This window comes from Miscanthus floridulus, chromosome 1, assembly GCF_019320115.1.
Source record: "Miscanthus floridulus cultivar M001 chromosome 1, ASM1932011v1, whole genome shotgun sequence".
NCBI lineage: Eukaryota > Viridiplantae > Streptophyta > Magnoliopsida > Poales > Poaceae > Miscanthus > Miscanthus floridulus.
The window spans coordinates 15,152,095-15,171,562 of record NC_089580.1 but is presented as its reverse complement, the minus strand read 5'-3'; the positions used below and the strand labels follow the sequence as shown (position 1 = coordinate 15,171,562).

The 19,468-nt window shown below is 43.2% G+C and overlaps 1 protein-coding gene and 2 pseudogenes across 14 annotated transcripts; all 3 read right to left on the bottom strand.

Annotated features, from left to right (window-relative positions):
• Positions 1–3,316: 3,316 nt before the first annotated feature.
• Positions 3,317–6,053, bottom strand: LOC136473850 (uncharacterized). Of its 14 annotated transcripts, none has more exons than XR_010762769.1 (5): positions 5,820–6,053; positions 5,683–5,725; positions 4,920–5,071; positions 3,914–3,998; positions 3,317–3,644 (listed from the first exon to the last, which is right to left on the bottom strand). XR_010762769.1 is itself a non-coding variant. In XM_066471496.1 (5 exons), the coding sequence occupies exons 1-5, from the start codon at positions 5,985–5,987 to the stop codon at positions 3,368–3,370; spliced, it is 549 nt and encodes a 182-aa protein (XP_066327593.1). In that variant the 5' UTR covers positions 5,988–6,053; the 3' UTR covers positions 3,317–3,367. The 14 variants fall into 14 exon arrangements, 3 of the variants coding, with proteins under 3 accessions (XP_066327593.1, XP_066327605.1, XP_066327600.1); XM_066471496.1 differs by lacking the exon at positions 3,914–3,998 and having other exon boundaries at positions 3,317–3,467; positions 3,559–3,644; XR_010762773.1 differs by having other exon boundaries at positions 3,317–3,467; positions 3,559–3,644; positions 3,914–4,205; positions 4,920–6,053.
• A 1,743-nt stretch (positions 6,054–7,796) lies between these two features.
• LOC136473843 (protein ALP1-like) lies at positions 7,797–9,050 on the bottom strand (annotated as a pseudogene).
• Positions 9,051–9,821: 771 nt separating this feature from the next.
• LOC136473835 (glutathione S-transferase T3-like) lies at positions 9,822–11,117 on the bottom strand (annotated as a pseudogene).
• Between the last annotated feature and the right edge of the window lie 8,351 nt (positions 11,118–19,468).

Sequence of the window (19,468 nt, the reverse complement as noted above, 5' to 3'; positions counted from 1 at the left end):
GTGTGTGGGAGGTGATTCACCACGTGCCCAGGCTCCTTTGGGTCACCATCACTCCGTGCACGCACCAAACCCAACGTAGCGAGGGAATCAGACTCAAATGAAAGCGTGGGGCAACCAGATGATGACAGAACCAGAGGGAGATGGTGATTCACCCCGGGTTGGAGAGGCTGGGGCGGCGGTATGGCGCGCTGCCTAGCGCACGTCGGCCTTGGATGCGGCAGTTGCCATCGGCGTCGATCTCCTCGTCGTGGTCGAAGCGGAAGACCACGGGTGTCATTTCCACCTCTTTAGTGCCCGACGATGACTTCCAGGCAACATCACGCTCATAGATCGGGTGGAGGTACCGTGGGTAGGAGGAGTGGCCAGGTCGTCGTCATCCATAGGCGGGAGCTGGCCTAGGGTTTGGTGGGGCGGCGCGGGCATTTAGCAGATCAGGGAAGAGGATTGATGTTGGATGGTCTTCCTTTTTTAGGCTGGGCAGAGCCCTTGCGCAGGGGGCGGATCAGGGTTGCGGTGCCGGCAGCGGAGGGGCGCAGGTGGCGGCGGTGGAGTCTGCCAGGAGCCAGGCGGGACAGGGCCTTCTGTTTTTTCTTCTTGCGAGAGTGAGCGGGAGAGGCGGGTGGGGGAAAGGGCGCAGGGCCACATGTCGGCTCCAAAAATCGCATGGTGAAAGCGTTGGGTGATGCGGCTTCACCACGGTCGGATATACTGTCGGGTAAACGCGGGGTCGCACGACCTATCGTCCTACGGGGAAGATGTTGACCGTAGGAATTTTTTAGTTGTAGAGATAAGCAGTTTCAATTTTTTAGTTAAAAATATATCCAATAAATACCCGATAAGGTTTTTAACCACGAAAAAAATTTCTAAGCTTATCAAAATTTAGACGGGATAGATTGGGACACAAGAAACCCAAATAAAATATTCAAAGCTGTTGGAAATATCTCCATAATATTTAGGATTTTTCTCGGAACTTTTAGAATCCTAGATACATTTTTCGTGGTTAAAATTTTCTTATCAGGTGTTTACTGGATTTATTTTTTAATATATAAAAACGATGAAATCACCCTTAAAACAACTTCTAACTAGGGCAGAGAGGTAAAATTAATTAACTATTGTGAAAGTTGAGGGAGGTGATAATTCAATTTGGAGTTGTAAACTGGACTTCATACGTAGTTCCGGGATTGGCACAAAGATTGTCACGGTCTTACTTTTCTCCCTAAACTCTAAAACCATTTGTTCTATCTCTCATTAACTCTCAAAACCGTTTAAATGACCTTCCTACTTACAAGCGATTTTCAAGGCAGTTTTGTTCTTTTTAGTTATTAAAAATAAATGGAAAAAACTAAATCAAGAGGGCTCTCGATTTAGCTTAACTCGACCTCAAATTCATTTGAGCGGTCATTCTCAGGATTCTTAAGCGGTGAACAATACACGCGCCTGCCTCGACTCATTCCTATCAGCAGCTGACGCAGAACGATGAAGACCCATCCGGCAAGCCGCGCACAAGTGGGCCAATCATTCCTTGAGGTCGCCCCCGGCCCAGACAGGTTACGATCATGATCCCATACTAGCACTATCATATGTGAATGTTTCTTTGTATTAATTAATAATGTATTACATTTTTATTTTTTATTTTTTACCTTTCTTTTTTTACTTTTTATAGTAGTGCTACCAACATATCTGTTAATATATAATGATACTAATTTGTACATCTAAGTTGTATAGAATAACTTGTGTACACAAGTTATATAGAATAACTTATGTAAATAAATTGTGTTTGATAACTTTTGTACATAAGTTGTGTTTTATAACTTTTATGTTCCTAAATTTTTGTACAAGTTATAAGTTAATTCATTCATTTTTGTGTTTTTAAGTTTTGGCATAAGTTATAAGTAATTCATTGCTTTGTGTTTAATAACTTTTGTATATAAGCTGTATTTCATAACTTTTGTGTTTTTAAATTTTGGCATAAGTTATATATTATAAGTTATATAATACAAGTACGCATAATTTGCTACTACAATAAAAAATTTCGAAACATATGCAAGTGTCGTCTAGTTTTGTTCGTCTCGCCACGTAGAATACAACGATGCTAACAAAACTAAAAATAGATACACTGTACAAAAGTTATAGCATTTTAAAGTAAATATTTTTCTCTTTCGTAGCATGGGCGCATGCGGTGGTGCGTCCTAGAAAAAAAAATGAGTCGAGCACGTGTCTGAAAAAGGAAAGAGGCGGTAACTTATTATTTTTCCTAAAAGGAAGCAGGTGGGGGTATGTTCGGCCGTTCGTTCAATTTGAAACAAATGAACATTCGCGATCTAGTTGCCCTGGTTTTGTTGTAGTGAAACATAGAACCCTATATAAATATACCATGCGATAATATATATTAGAGAAATATATAAACAATAAATAATCAACATATATATATATATATATATATATATATATATATATATATATATATATATATATATATGCATGTCCAGTAAACTTAAACATTTTGCATATAATTTTGTTTAACCATTATTAACTCCCGTTAAGAAATAATGTTGCTAATAAAGATCTAGAGAACAATAGATGTTTAAGGTTATGTAGAAATGTTGTATAAATAAAAATAAAATTCACCATTATTATTCCTAATCTAAAAAACCACATATTTGAATATTTCTATGCTTATTACTAAAGCATGAAACGATCTACATTATTAACAATAAAAGATTAGAAGAAGTTGCTAATCTTTAGAAGATTGAAGATGAAGCCGACGACCGAGAGCAAGAACGTACTCCCCCAAGCAAGAACACAGATGAACAATAAGCAAAGACCAAAATTTGACCGGTGTGTCTCGGGCTTGAGGACAGTAGAAGCGGATATATATAGGTAAGGACCTTTAGTTCCGGTTAATAGAGCCTACCGGGACTAAAGGACCTATAGTCCCGGTTAGAACCACAACCCAAGATAAAAAGCCAGCGGGACCTTTACTCCCAGTTAGTGGTTCCAATCGGGATTGAAAAACGAACATGAGATTCTAGTCCCGGTTTCAACCCGGACTAAATCTCTTATTAGTCCCGGACCAAATTTCGGGCGGGAATAAAAGCCAAGATTTTTTAATTTATTTTATTACTAGCAGGAACCCGAGCAGTTGCTCGGGCTAGCAAGGTACAATGTATTTAATTTATTTTATTACTAGCAGGAACCCCGTTCACGTGCTCTTAAACCCGGCTTGATCCGCTTATTTTTTTCATCCGGAACAGTGTTTTTCTCTCATAAATTCCTCCAGCATTTCTCCAAACCATCCAGATTCCTCCAAAATTCAAACAAGTGAACAGGCCCAAATATAGTACTGGCATCTGGGAATTTGATCATATCATGTAACCTCTTTAGTCATAAATACAGAGGGGTCGTTCCAAAGCGAAAAATAAAACGGATGTCTGATGACAATCAGTTTGAGGTCTGAACAGCTTCTCCTGCATGAATAAGTCCCTATTGGTCCACCATCGTTGATAGGATGCGTTACATTTTGGCAAATGAGATGGAGCAACTTTAGTAGTATGTAACCTGGTATAAATAAAATGAAGCCCTCCCTTTTGGTGGAAACAGGGTTTGAATAAATCTATCAGCTCCCGTATTACATGTACAGTACCCTGCAAAGGTCATATAGCATAAGTAGCTGTTTGTATCAAATTCACGTGGTGAGGAATACAATGTGGAGTACGAATATGAAATGACAACAACACTAGTAGCTCAGATTAGAGGAGCAGAGTTTCATACTTGCAATGCATTTTCTTTTTAAATTGCAGACATGCATTTTGAGTTAGGCATTAAGATAATGTGGCAAGAATGAAAAGTTTCTGTGACATGCACTGTAAACTTCAGAGTTCAGAGGAAGGATGCAATTTTGGCAGTATGTGACCTGATATAAATAAAATGAAGCCTTATTTTTGTTGGAAACAGGGATTGAAGAAATCTGTCAGTTCCTATATGACCTGTAGGGCATCCTGTAAAGATCATGTAAATTATAGCACATCATACAACTATACATTGGGAAAAAGATTAGTGACACTAGTTAACGATGGGTTCTCATTCGATCAGACACTGTTGGCATAGTACAGTGCTATTTCAGTTGTATATGGAGACTCATTTTGTGCCAACTGAAGCATTCAAGAGTAGGATATCTGCTAGCGTGCACACGTCCAATATTAACCCTGCACCAAAAGAGTATTATATGTTTGCCAGCACTTGAATACATTGCTACTGATCAAGTATTGACAAATAATGTAGTGGTATATGTAAGCTGAAGGATTGGACTATCTTATTAGTTCGCAGTTGACGTTGGACTGAGTTAAGAAGGCAAAGTACAACATGTGCCTAAACTAAAGGCTTTTACGGTTGCAGACTTGCAGTACATCACCCAGGAAACCAAAAGTGATAACTATTTCATCAATTGAGAGGCAATTGGATTATTGTTCATGTGCTCTGGAAATGCAATCTTTGTACTGAAAACAGAGGGTACCAACTGACGATAGAAGCTATTTTATTCGTTGGTGAATATACACACACGGCAGTGGATCAGATTATCAGTAATCAGGTACTCAGCGCAGGCAAGATCAGACACCTGATATTAGCCTTAGGAACAAAAAATTGTATCGATTCAGGTACCGTCAATACCATCAATAAGGAATAATAGAACAGTTGGGTAACCTACCCTCTCGTCCATGATCCATAGCATTGCTAATGGCAAGGATTGAACTATTCAATTAGTTGGCAGCTAACATAGTTGTGAAATAATAAGGCAAAGAAATTTTTTTGGTTAAGCTAAAGGGCTTTACGGCTGTAGGCTTGCAGACATGGCCAGGAAAACAACATGGGATGATTATTCGGTCAATTGAGATGCAACAGGATTAAAAAAGAGAGCATACCTGGTGCCCAGTTTCCATGGGGACGGTGTTGCTCTGCCTGCCGTGCAAGAGCACCGTATGCAGGGGCGAGTTGCTGTGCAATAGAATTTCATGTGCAAGGGAGACGGTTGCTGCAAATGAAGAGTCCCTACGGAGCTGCGTGGGCTGCGAAGCTGTACCACATAAGTTTACTCATTAAAATAGTGGCGAAATACATTTTACACGTTAGTATTCGCAGATTTTTGCAGCTCTGACATGGAATCACATTTCAAAATCTTGACATCATAGAATACAACGTGATAAATGCGAGTTTGGAAAACACTAAATTGGGATCTAAGCATGAAGGAAATATAAGCTTATATGTGTAGCACTAAAACATGGATGGGAATCACAGCAGCTAGTCATTCACAACATATGTAGAACCTTACTGAAACTTGCACGAAAACATTCTGGTAGTGGATTTAATCTCTGAGGGGAAATATGGAGGCCTTTTTTTTAACTGGCAACCACTGTTTTTTACATCTGCAGTGGAAATGTAGACAGAGATTTTATTTATCATAGAGAATGGTGACTGACATGTAATTTATCATAGAAGGAGCAATTAAGAAGCATAATACATGGAGCAAAGACGTATGCAGTACAAACTTTTTCGCAAAACAAATCTATAAAAATAATGGGATTTCACAAAGGCCATGGTACGTATCCGCTGCATGGTAAAGATGTAGAGGGCATGGTGATGTGGCTGGGCACAGCATGGAGGGAGGTGCAGACGATGGGAGCCCACCTTTGCTGGACGATGCAGGGCGCCTGGGAGATTGGCCTGGATGCTGCAAGCGAGGAAGGGGAGGTTAGGGATGGAGGTCCAAGGAAGGGAGAGACGACAGTACCTGGATTTGCTGGCGGCCGAGGCCTCGCGCGCACCGGAATGTGGGCTACGACGCTAGGGTTTGCCCGCGCCGGGGCTTCCGTGCTAGCATGCCACAACGTCGGCCGACCGGAATCGGGAAGAGGGAGGGGTGGAGCGCGCAGCGCTGGTAGAGGCTGAGCGCGCCGCGAATCAGAGCCGGCGAGGACGGAGCGGCGTCGCATGGCGGCGACGTGCGCACGGCGCCTGGCAGCGCGGCCTCGGCGGGAGCGGCGACGGAGATGGGTGGGGGTGGGGGTGGGGGCGGCGGCGGCGGTACGGCGCATGGGGGAAGAGTCGGGGAGGGGAGGGATAGGGACGGGGTTGGGGAACGGGGAAAGACTTGAGTTAATGCGAGAACCTTCGGGAGAGATAGGGACGTGGACGGCAGACGTTCGTTGGGGCCTGATCCAACGGTGCCTGCTTGAGCACTGTTCCCAGAACAGTGTTCTGTGAGAGGCTGGCTGGTATACGAAAATAAGAGTACAGGTTAGATTAGAGCATGGTTAATAACCCAGTCGCAGCAGGTGGTATGCCACTGCCATGTCATATACAGCCAGCTATATAGCCAACTCATACAGTAAATGAGCTCTTTAGCTGGCTGCTGCTCAGATTGTAATCATTTATTGCTTAAATGTGCAAACAAGCTGCAAACCATCAGCTATGATCACATCTTTGTGGTTGTATATATGTGCTCATTCAATTAGAAAACAAATATGCTCATCCATACGATTTTACCAAACAAAATCTGAGATGAACCATTTTACCAAACAACATAATAAAATGGAAGGCCATCGGCAGATAGATGGCAAATTTCAAGCAACAATACAAATTTCAAGCAACAATACCAAATAGATGATAAATTTCAAGCAACAGTTCGCTGGCACATAGACCATTAACTAAAAACAATACTAAATAAGTTCGTTGGCACACAAGCCATTAACTAAAAACCAATGTTTTCCTAAACGGTAAACGGTAGACAGTCGGCGAGGTCTCGTGTAGCGTTTAGACCGTGTACACGGCGTGTACACGGTTTTACACGGATTACTCGTTTTTACTTTATTTATAAAAATAACTATAATAACCCGTGTATATATTCCTATAACATAGATAATATCATAATATAGAATTACACAACAACGGTTAGTCCAATAATATAGAATTAAGAACCTAAGTGCTAGACCTAATAGCCTAAGTGCCAAATAAAATACTCCATCCATCCAAAATAAGTGCACATCTCGCTTATCGAGGAGTCAAACTCTATTAAGTTTGACTAAATATGTAGAAAGTAATATTAATATTTGTATATTCAAATAATTTTATTATGAAAGTATATTCCACAACTAATCTAATGGTACTTATTACACATCATAAACATTGGTAATATTTTGAAAATAATTTATTTTCAAAATATTACCCAGTGTTCGCCTACACGGCCGTGTAGACCGATTACACGGCCGTTTTTTACCGTTTACACGGTGATCCCATGTAACCTACCGTTTATGGCCTAAACTGCACGTTTGGCTACCGAGTAGTGATTACATGCCGAGTAATCGGTCTACACGGCCGTGTAGGCGAACACTGCTAAAAACAGTACTAAACAAGTTCACTGGCACACAGGCCATTATTTATTGATCTAGACGACGGTGCTAGAAGCATGAAGCCATAGTTGATAGCTGAACTTCGGTAGAATGCAGCAGCCAGCCCATTTGCATCAAAAGTGAAAACACTGCAAGCATAATAATGCGAAAGTCAAACATATGGGTCCTGAAAATTAGCTAGAAAAGTTTCTGTTTGTGGATAAGTGTGGATCAAATATGTTGAAGAGAACGTGTTCAGAATTTTAGAGTGGATACCTGCAAGTAGCATCTGCAGCATTCAGCACGCCATGCCCAGTCCTGATTCATGAAAAGATACATATAAGACATCATGTTAGTTCTCACTGTGAAGGGAAAAAATAACAGAAACATGTAGATTTCATAATTCTACCGTGACTAGTTCTGATGGCTATTTCCAAACCTACGCCAAATGTGCTCGACCAAATCATTTTTAAGCTGGGTATGCTGTGGACGAGCACGGATAGCAGCTTTTCTACGCAACACATCAGCGAAGCACAGATTACCAGTGTTCACTTCAGGAGGTAGAGCAATGGATGCCCCTGGATTCTCATTCAAATCAATATGAATAGTAGCATCCTCTCTCTTATCTTCCACTATCATATTGTGGAGAATCACACAAGCTAGCATGATCCTTCCAACACTCTTCCTCTTCCACAGGCGTGCAGGACGGCGAACAATGGAAAAACGGGACTGCAGTACCCCAAAAGCACGCTCCACATCTTTCCTTGCCCCTTCATGGTGCTTGGCAAACAACTTATGCTTCTCTGTTTGAGGAAGTGTAATAGTTTTCATGAAGGCTACCCATTCTGGGTATATACCATCAGCAAGGTAATAACCTATGTTATACTCATTTCCATTAACTGAAAACTGAATTTGAGTGGCTTCTCCTTTTAAAGCATCAAAAAATAGTGGGGATTGGTTGAGCACGTTAAGGTCATTGTTTGACCCAACAACTCCAAAGAAAGCATGCCAAATATGAAGGTCCTGAGAAGCAACAGCTTCTAGGACTATAGTTGGAACTCCATAATCACCACGGGTGAATTGACCCCTCCATGCTAAAGGACACTTCTCTCAACACCAGTGCATGCAATCTATGCTACCTAGCATTCCAGGGAAACCACGAGACTCATTAACCTGGAGTAAACGCTCAACATCCTCACGTGTGGGGCGTCGCATGTACTCCCCACCAAACACCTCAATCACCCCTCGTGCAAACTTGTCCAAGCATTGTAATGCAGTGCACTTTCCAATCTTCAAGTACTCATCAAGAGCATCTGCAGGAGTGCCATAAGCCAGCATGCGCATGGCTGCTGTACACTTCTACAGTGGTGACAGCCCTATTCGACCAGCACAATCTGCCCTATAAGTAAAATAGGGAGACCACTGACTAAGGGCATCCACAATGCGTAAGAATAGACGCCTATTCATACAGAATCTAGTACGGAACATACTCTTGGGGTAGAGTGGTTCTGTAGCAAAGTAGTCCTCTACAAGACGCTCATGAGCACCTCCATGATCCCTCCGGATGCTCTTTCTAGGACCATATTGTCGCTGAGAAACCCCACCCGAGAAGGCAGCCTTGATCTTCATTGTGAGCGTGCTAGCAAAGGAGTCGAGGACGCTCTGCTCTGCAACATGCTATTCAATGATTTTGGAAGGAGCTAGTTCATCAGAATCATCTGAGTATGAATATGAGTCAGACATGGTTTGGGCTGAGTAGAAAGATGAGAGAGCACGAGTAGGAAGATGAGAGTGTTCTGATGGGCTGTAGAAGTAAGATGGTGACTACAATGTCCTCTATAAAGACATGGCTGAAATCAGCCTCAATCAACTCAGACATGGCTGCCACTACTTGGCACTGCTGCCACTACTTGGCACTGTTGCCATGCTTCTATAGTAGATAGAGAGGACAGCATTGTAGTTCAGCACTGCATTGTATAGAGTGTTCTGATCTACATTGTAGTTCAGCACTGCATTGTAATTAGGTGCAATTTACTGCATTGTAATTAGGTCCTAAATGCACCAGAAACCAATAGTGTCCACATTTTCAGCAACAAAATGTATTTTAGTAAGCAAGACCTTAGTAACTAAAAAAACTAAGTTTTAGTAGGATTGTACCTCAGTAATTTTTGTTAAATAAGCTCTCCCTCAGGCACTTCAATGCCAACATATGCTCAGCTTTCACATCTTCAGGCATTCCAGTTGTGTTTTGCATCAATAATGATCTATATGTTTCTAGCATAACTGCCTCCTTGTGCTCTTTTGCTGCAAGGTGAGCAAGCCTCCGAGATTCAAGCTTCTCACTGGACACACGCCTTTGTGTTTCTAACATCTCTGCACGCCCTTCATTTGCTGCTTTTTGAGCATCTAAAAAGTTGTTAAGCTCATCTTCAAGATCTATTATACAAGGCTGCTCTTTTTTTTCTTCATCTGCTCCTTAGCTTTCTTGCCCCCTATTGGCCGTTCATCATCATCTAGAGAGAAATGTTGCCCCACATCCTCCTCAACAAACTTTCTCTTGCCTGGTTCAAGATCCTCGAGGCGTTCCAGATAGGCGTCCCATTTTGGCTCCTTGCTAAGAACTTCCCAACAATGCCTAAACATGAATGGCCCATCTTTTTTGTGGTCTTCTTCGTAACTTTGCAGTGCCTTGTTCATTACATCCTCATCAGATTCACCACTAGCCCACATAGCATTGGCCTCCTTCCAGTTACCACCAAACCAAGCAACCCTTTTCTTAATTCTTCCAAAGTGATCCTTTATTTGCTTGGCTGTCCTGACTCGGTCTTTTGGGGTGGTGCTATTAAATACATCAGCAACACATTTCCAGTATTGATCATTCTTCTTAAAATTGGCTTGGATTGGATCATTTGAATTATTCACCCAAGCAGCGACCTAAAACATTGTCAAATTGTCAAAAGATGTTAACTGATGTGCTAACAATGTAACACATGGAGCCCATTAACCAAAAAAAAAAGATCTTACCAATCTAAGATCCTCCTTTTTTTTGTCCATGTCAAGCATTTTTCAGTCCTAGTATTGTTGTCAACATCAATATGTATTGCTTGTGATGAACTCCCATTGCTCGCAGCTTGTGGTGTGCTCTTCAAAATATTTAGGAAACCACCAGGAGGGTGAGAATCTAATCCCCTGGCAAAAAAATGTACCCTAAATCAAAATTTGCATTAAAGAACTAGATATAAATAAATAGCAGCTTAGAACTAGAGATCTACAGTTAAAAAATTCATGTCTAACTAGATAAGAAGCATCACAAAAACTACAGAAGTCTCTCGCATACAGGACATCTAATTTCATAGCTACAGAGATGAAATACTTGCACATAAATATTAATCGTCATCGGTACAGAGATAACATACCATTCTTGCACATTGGACTCCTCAAGATTAGGCCCAGACCAAGGATATGCTGAAGCACCAACGCCAGGAGGTGCCCACCAAGGGCCTTGAGCCGATGAGCTTGCCATGCCCGGTTGCTGTACGCCGGTTAGCCAGCATGGTGCGAAGGAGGGAGGCATGGACTGTGGCGGGCGAGGCGGGCACCAGACACCAGGTCCAAACATGGAAGGGATGGACGGCGGGGGAGCGGGCTGAGTCGTCGCGGGCTGACCAGACTGACCACCGGCGGCGGAATCTCCATGGGCGTTGACGCAGATGTTCTCTTGGACTTCCGACTCATCTCGCCCAAGTGATGGCTGCTGGGTATGGCAGCTAGGGTTTGGGAGAGATGGCGATTGGGGAAGATTTGGGGCTTAAATCCTTGGATTTGGCACGCGAGGAATCGATTTGGCGCGCGAGGAATCGATTTGGCGGGAAGAGCATGATCTATTTGGCGCTGGGGAAGGGGAAGCGGAGCACGGGATCGGGAAGGAGAGAGACGGGAGGATGAGGCGCCGGCTTCTCGCTCGCATCAGGTTGGAAGACGGCGTTTTTTTCTCGTACGATGCGCTACAGCCGGGCGAAGAGAATAACGCTCGCTCCGTGATCTCTCTCCTCCGTGGCTGTTTTTGTGATGGCGTTGACTCCTCTCTGTCGGCTTGCAGTCGATTATAATACTTGCTCTTACTGTCCTGTGACACCTCCAGCGCGGCACCCTAAATTTTAGTCCATAGATTCAAACACCTGATGTGACCCTCGATCACGCTGTCACGGTGAACTGTTGTGGAAATTTATCGTAGCTCAGATGTCAGTGGATGTACCCAATCCACCCGGTAGATTGCAGAAATATTGTGGCCTTATTTGGCACGGCTTCAAACAACTCAAATTGTTTATTGCATGATTTGAAGAGCCCAAGCTAATGAAGCTAAAAATAGTGGGTTAATCAACTTGTGGTTCATTTCTGAGAGAAGGAAAAGAAAAACAGCGCCTCACTGTAGCTCTCCCAAATCGAGCTTTTTTTAAGCATCGAGACCACTTCTGGTACAAAGTATCGTGAGATGCCATTGATTCTTTTTTTTACATGAGGAGATTCCATAAATTCAGAGAGAGGGATGGGATGACAAGGACTGAGCAACACATTTGGTTAGGGGGAATGAAAAGACAAATTTTGAGAGTTGGAGTTATAAGAGCATCTTCAACAAACTCTTCATATTCTTTTTAAATGCTAGAATTAGAGATTTTTTTGGTGAAAAACTACCCTCCAATAACTTCTTTAAATAGTCATCCAAATATAGCCATCTTGAAAGACCAACAATAAAATCCATGGCAATATCCTCACACTTCTATTGAGGGATCTGAAGTGGTTGTAACAATCCAGCGAGACTTCTATTTTCAGCTTTTACTTGTTGGCATACCGCACACTGTAAAACATATTTAGCAATATCCTTCTTCATTCCTGGCCACCAAAACCTCTTCTGAAGATCCTTGTACATCTTTGTTTCACCAGGGTGGACAGAGTATGGTGGCCTTGTGTGCTTCTCGCAAGATATCCTTCTTTAAATTGGAATCAGAAGGAACCCAAATCCGATAACGGAAACACAATAGTCCTCTCTCATTGATATTGAACTCTTGGCCGCGTGGTTTAGCCTTAGTAGTTTTACCCTTAAAGCGACAAACCTCGTAACCAGAAGTTTGTGCTTCCAATAAGGAACCTATTAAGGAAGGAGAAATAACTAACTGCTCCAAGGAATCACTGGTGAGGGTGTAACACAAGGTAGTCTATAGATCTGCAAGCTCTTCTTGTACAGGTTGAGGTATAGGGGGGTTATTACTCCTTTTTCGACTTAATGCATCGGCTACAAGCCTACAACATTAACCTTGCCCGGTGGTAGTGTATGGTAAGATCATAGTCCTTACTCCTTAATTAGCTCCAACCAACGACATTGTCTCATGTTCAACTCCTTCTGGGTAAGGAAGTATTTCAAGCTCTTGTGATCTGTGAATATACCACACTTCTCACCATAAAGATAGGGACGCCAAATCTTAAGGGCAAAAACAACTGCCGCCAATCTCTAAGTCATGAGTAGGATAGTTGCATTCATGTTTCTTAAGATGTCTAGAAGCATAGGAAACTACCTTATCCCCTTGCATTAGAACGCAACCTAAGCCTGAACATGAGGCATCCGCATATACAATAAATTTCTTCCCTTCTTCAGGCAATGCTAAAATAGGTGCAGTAATCAACCTCTCCTTCAAGTTCTGGAAGCTAGACTCACACTCATCTGACTAGAGAAAATTCTGGCCCTTTTGAGTCAATTTTGTCAAAGGCTTAGCAATGGAAGAGAAATTCTTTACAAAACGACTGTAATATCTAGCTAGACCCAAAAAGCTTTCGTATCTCCGATACATTATTAGGTCTAGGCCATTCTACCACTGCTGCAATCTTAGATGGATCCACTGAAAGTCCCTTGTCACTAATAACATGTCCTAGGAAGCTTACAGAGGAGAGCCAGAATACACACTTTTTGAGCTTTGCATAATGTTTATGCTCACGCAAAAGTCCAAGGACAATGCGAAGATGTTGCTCATGTTCCTCTGCTGTCCGAGAATAGATCAAGATGTCATCTATGAAGACAATGACAAACTTGTCCAAATATTCATGGAATACTCGGTGCATTAAGTTCATAAACACCGCAGGAGCATTCGTAAGGCCAAAAGGCATTACCAAGAACTCAAATAGCCCATAGCGAGTACGAAATGCAGTTTTTGGTATATCAGACTCCTTGATTCTAACTTGATGATATCCTGATTGCAGATCTATTTTGGAAAAGAACTTGGCACCCTTTAACTGATCAAAGAGGTCATCAATGCGAGGCAAAGGATAACGATTTTTTATAGTAATTGCATTTAGAGCTCTGTAATCAATACACATGCGCATACTCTTGTCTTTCTTCTCAACAAATAGGATCGGAGAAGCCCATTCAGAAGTACTGCGACAAATGAAGCCCTTTTTCTGAAGCTCATCCAATTGCCTTTTTAGCTCTTCTAATTCCATGTGAGATAACCGATATTGGTTCTTGGCAATAGGTGATGTCCTAGGAATAATGTCAATTGAACATTCAACATCTCGAATGGGAGGTTCACCAGGAAGTTCAGAATGAAATACATCCATGAACTCCTTAACAATTGACATATCCTCTAATGTGTTTGTGCTGACCACTTTCTCCATCATAGCATAAAGAGATCCCGTCTTCAATAACCAACGTTGAGAAAATAGGATGGTAAGAAACAAAGGTTGAGAGGACAACAATTACCATGGAATATGATTTGTTCTCTTTCTTCAACGGGAGGAAAAACAACCACACGTTCAAAGCAGTGGATGACAGCCTTATGGTAGGAAAGCCAATCCATGCCAATAATGAGATCAAAAGGCTGAAATGAGGTCATCACAAGGTTGATGCCGAAAGTATATCCCTCAATCTCAAGCTTATTGTCCAAACAATCATGTGTACTAGAAAGCGGCCCGTTGGCTGTTGTGACAAAGACTGGGTAGCGCAGGGTGCTAGTTGAAATGTTATGTTGTTGAACAAAGCGTGATGAATAAATGAGAAGCTCGCACCCGAGTCAAATAAAACAAGGGCTGGTTGTAAGTTCAATTTAACCATACCTACACGGTATATATCCAGAGTATAAAGATAGCAGAAAAGGATAACATTTGATTGGAATGGAATCATAAAGATATATCGTATCCGTTACCACATCAGGATGGCGAATGGTCTCTTGGGTAGGTCAGGAGTATAAGCGAAGGTCAGAGCCCTCTAGAATGACTTTCACTTTCTGAGATTGTGGTGTAGCTAACATGGTTGCAATTATAGAGATAAGTTGCTTTGTAAAAGAGGAAAAAACTACTTATAGATAATAGATACACAAGTACGTTTTTTTTAAATCACCTCTATCTTGGCTGGTAGGAGTAGTTGAATAAGTAAGCTGATTTGCTGTCCCAGAGCTCGTTGTTTAGGACACCGGATGGAAGAATATTCTTGGGATTCTTCCGGCAAACAATATACTTATGCCCCTTTGCACCACAATTGTCTCATATTCCAGAAAAACCACATTGGTTTCCCTTATGCTCTTCACCACATCTATAGCACAGAAGCTTTCTTTTGGAGGTTCCTTGAGAGGAAGTATGATTTCCCTGGTTTGCATGACGAGCAAAGTTGGAAGATGACTTGGCCTTTCCTTGGAACCGTGACTTTTTAGGATTCATACCTGTTTCGTGTTTATCCTCAGAGGGAAAAGACCTTGGAAGGAAAAATTAATGAGAAAGGAACATACAAAGGATGGAAATGTATCATGAATTGTGATGGAAATACAACGGTAAAAGAATAAACCTCTTTTTCCCATGTCCATCAGACGAGTAGCAGTCTGTCTTAACTGAACCTCCATTTGCTTAGCTCTATCCACGGCCTCCCTGTAGCTATGAATGTCAAGTGCAGCAAGGACATGGCGTATTTCTTCTCTTAATCCTCCAATAAAGCGCCAAACCTTCATTTGATCATCACGATTTACATCTGGAAGGAAACGACATATCTCACGAAAAGCCTTCTCATATTGCTCCACCAACTGGTCCTCCTTCTGACGAAGGGCTTGCAGCTCAAACTCTTTAGACCGCCTCAAAGAGAAAGGGTAATATTCTGTTGCAAAGGCAGATGTAAACTCCTCCCATGTAGGTGCACCAGCGAGAGGACCACGGGATCGACGGACCTCGCTCCACCACAAGTCCGCCTCTCCCATGAGTTGTTGACAGGCATACAAGACCTTCTCCCGTGAAGTCAAGTCCATGGTCTCAAATTTCTTATTTATGTAGCGAATCCAATCATCAGCTTCAACTGCCCCTCCTGATCCACTAAAAGTCTTTAAATTTAGTCGCTGCCATTCCCTTATGCTCATACGAGGAGTTGCTGCCATTCCTTGCCAGTGCCGGTCCTATGATTTTGAGGGCCCTCTGGTGAACTTGTCGCGACGGTCCCTCTCGATAAATGTTTTTAGGTAACATTTTAAAATTCTAACATCTGATCTAAATTACAAGAAAAAAAACATAACTATATGAGTACAAAATACTAGACAAAAATTGAACAAGGAAAAAAAACCTAGGGCCTAGACAATTTGGATATGAACTTATTCAGAACCAAGATTCACATATCACAAAAAGGGCAGAAGGCAATAATCAAGATCAGATGTCGTCGTCTTCGTCGAGCCCTGCTTCAGCTGCCTGGTCGCCGCCGTCATCTGGAACGCCGTCGTCTGGCTTTTGGAAGACTGGAACTCAAGCATCGGTATCTGCGCTGGTGATCGCGTGGTGAACTGGTGATCGGCGCTGTGTCTCTCGCAGTCTCCCGTCTCGCCAGAAGTCCAGAAGTCGTGACTCGCGATCGCTATGTGCGCGTGTGCGGGTGTTGGCGGCTCGGCTCCTTGCCTCCCAGAAAAAAAGAGCCCGACGACTCTTTTTACTGATGGGCCGCTGCATCTTCTCATTAATTTTAAATTCTAATGGACTATAGCTAAAGGGTATGAAGTATTATATACTTGGGCTTGGGCCCCCATCCCGCGAGGGCCTCGGCTGTCGCACCTCCTGCCCACCCCTTAGGGCCGGCACTGTTCCTTGCATGGATGCCCCCCCTACTTGATCCGAAGAATTTGTTGTTGTTGTCGTACCAGTAGCTTGACCAGCAGCAGCACCTGCTCCCTGGCCAGTAATAAGCACCGGAAGTGTTGCTTGAAGCAAAGAGAGCAGGTTCTGTACTTGACCCATCATCTGACCAACATCACCCACTGTTGCAGGTGCTGGGGTTCAGTTGAGGGTACATTGGTCTCGGTGGCTGTTGTGGATGGAGCTCTATTGCGAGCGCTCCGGTTACCACGTCCACGGGCAGCACCTTGCAGGCTACTCTCAGGGTCACCATTTGAATTCCTCTGACGATTGACCCTCTCCTGGACACGAGCACTAGCTCGCTTACGAGGAGGCATACTGAAATGGCATGTAAGATAATATAAGACCTATAGAACTGGTTTAGGAAATTAAGGCATCAAATCTAGAACAAAAGATATGGTGCTTGATATAAAGAAAGGGGATTTGAAATGATTTGAAACAAGGTAATACGACAATAGAGTAGCAAGAGCATGATCAAGAATGTACCCATAGCACCGTGTACATGCAAAAGGAAATACTTTACTCAAAAAAATTGTATATGCTTTGGTACCAACTGTAGTAACTCGCATGTAACAGATACGCTACCACGTAGAACGCCATTGCAAAAATTAAAAGGCAACAAAAGAAAGTCCAAGTATTTCTTCATATTATAATGATCAAAGATCGCATAACACGGTCATAAGCGGAAGCAAAAGGAAATAAAATGTTTAACACACTGGACCGGTCCACTTTAAAGGAAAGAAATAGTTGACTCCAACTCAAAAGACAAGACGCGGTGCTGGTAAAATGTGTGCCACCCATGATCCATGCTCATGCTTCTACTGCACATTCTTATTACCTGGAACAGAAAAACAAGTGTGAGATGGAATAATCTCAGCAAGTATACCAACAACACAAAGACACGATATTTCTTCTTATTAAGCCGGCGAGCCTCAGCCGCCTCTCACACTGGCCACATCGTTCGAAATCTTCTCAGCCATCCGATTCTGGGATCAACGGCCCAGAAACACCCCACTAGCAACTACTGTGCACTGGCTGAAAATATACGTCGGCTTCCGATTCTGTCTTCCCGATCCTTCCACCGCTCCCTCTCACGTCTGCATCCGCGCCTCTTCCCTCTCCCTCATCTCTCACGGCAGTGGCTACGCCAGGCCCCCAGCGCGGCGGCCACGCGACGCAGCGGCCCGGTAGCCCCCTAGCACGGAGGCGCAGCAGCCAGGCGAGGCCTCACACCAGCGCGGCGGCGCGGGTGCGGCCCCTAGGCACGGCGGTGCGGCAAAGCGGGCCGAGTGCTCCCCTCGGCACAGCTGTGCGGTGGCGCAGGTGGGCCCCAAGGGCGCACCCAGCAAGCAGCGGCTCCGGAGTGAGCGGACGCAGGTGAAGGTGGCCTCTCTCCTTGCTCCTCCTCTCTTTCCCTCGCCGGTGCCCAGCGTCCATCTGTGCGATCTGTGCTTGTTGCATTGTTTGCTGGGTCCATCCGGGGCCTCCATGGTCGGATCCGGTCGTTCCCCTAACGGCTCCGGCGTGAGCAGACGCAGGTGAAGGTGCCCTCTCTCCTTGCTCCTCCTCTCTTTCCCTCGCCGGTGCCCAGCGTCGATCTATGCGATCTGTGCTTGTTGCCTTCTTTGCTGGGTCGATCAGGGGCCTCCATGGCCGGATCCGGTCGTTCCGCTAAGTCTGTGTAGAGCACCAAGCGTGAAGCTTTGGGGGCCTCCATGACCGGATCAGTCCTCTCGCGCCTCTGGCCACCGTCTTGGGTGAAGAGCCGCCTGTGCCCTGCGCCCGAGCTGCAGGGTGGGCACACAACAGTTTATATAGCCAGTTTATTCAGTCTGCTACTTAACTTTTGTTTTCATTGCGTTGGTTTGATTTGATTATGAACTAACTCTTTCAGCAAGCAATTGTACAAAGTAGCATTATAAGCAGTTTTAGAATAAGCTTTTCCATATTGCTGTTAAAATCTTTCACATTTTTTGCCAATTGATATGTGATGCAGCACTAACATTTACTATCTTTGCCAAATATACAGAGTGATCTCTCAAATATTTAGGATGGACTGAACAGACACGGGCGTAGATAAATGTTTGGCTCTCTGAAGGTATCTCAGCTATGGTCTTTCCTTGCATTGGATTATCCAAGGCTCTCATATTAATTATCCTCTTGCTTTCTATCAATGGCTCAAAAGATAGCTGGTCCGAACATCGATCCGGCTTCCTTGTTGCTTTGACTAATTTGTCTTTTGCATCGATCCTTTTTTATATTGGGCTTCGTTGTTGATTTTCTCTCTCCGCAGTCACTGGATCCATCGGAGGAGATGCCGTTGTTATTGGACTGTAGCTGTTGAAGGGCCTACTCAGGTGCCATCGTTCTTTTCTGTCCATTTGACCCTTAATGTTTGAGAGCGTTGTTGTATGAATATAATGTCATACCACCTAATATGAACTCATATCCACCTAAAGTTATCACGCGTGTATGGGCGCGCGCAAATTACTCACTTTAGCATCCCATCTGTACAATTTCATTTCATTTGAGCAAATTACTCACTTAAGCAAATGACTCACTTTAGCATCCTCTAGGCTCAAGAATAGTTAGGTTTCCCTAGATGAAAAGGGTAGTGATGAACTATGCACATTGTTACTGCTGAGATTTCATCGTTCTGTGACTTTGGGAGTTTTACCTTTTAGTGATATTTCCATATTGTTATCTACCTATCTAAATGCCATCACTCAGAGATTTGAATTTCATCTGTATTTGGTTCCATATTTTGCTATGTTCTTCTACCATGTTTTCCTTTTGTAAATACAAGGTTTTGTAGAAGAGTAAAATACTTCGATGTTGTACATCATGTGCAGGTGACATACTACATATCTGAAATATCTGCACGTAAAGTATTTGAAAGCATGAAAATCTGATTCTATAGTTTTAAAGACATGACAAATAAC

Bases quoted from the DNA above. Each gene is read 5' to 3' on its own strand.
- LOC136473850 (XM_066471496.1), bottom strand. From the start codon at position 5,987: ATGCGACGCCGCTCCGTCCTCGCCGGCTCTGATTCGCGGCGCGCTCAG. The intron at 5,072-5,682 runs GTGGGCTCCCAT...TATGTGGTACAG, and splicing joins CCCTGCATCGTCCAGCAAAG to CTTCGCAGCCCACGCAGCTC. The intron at 3,645-4,919 runs GTATGCTCTCTT...TGACCTTTGCAG, and splicing joins CCATGGAAACTGGGCACCAG to GGTACTGTACATGTAATACG.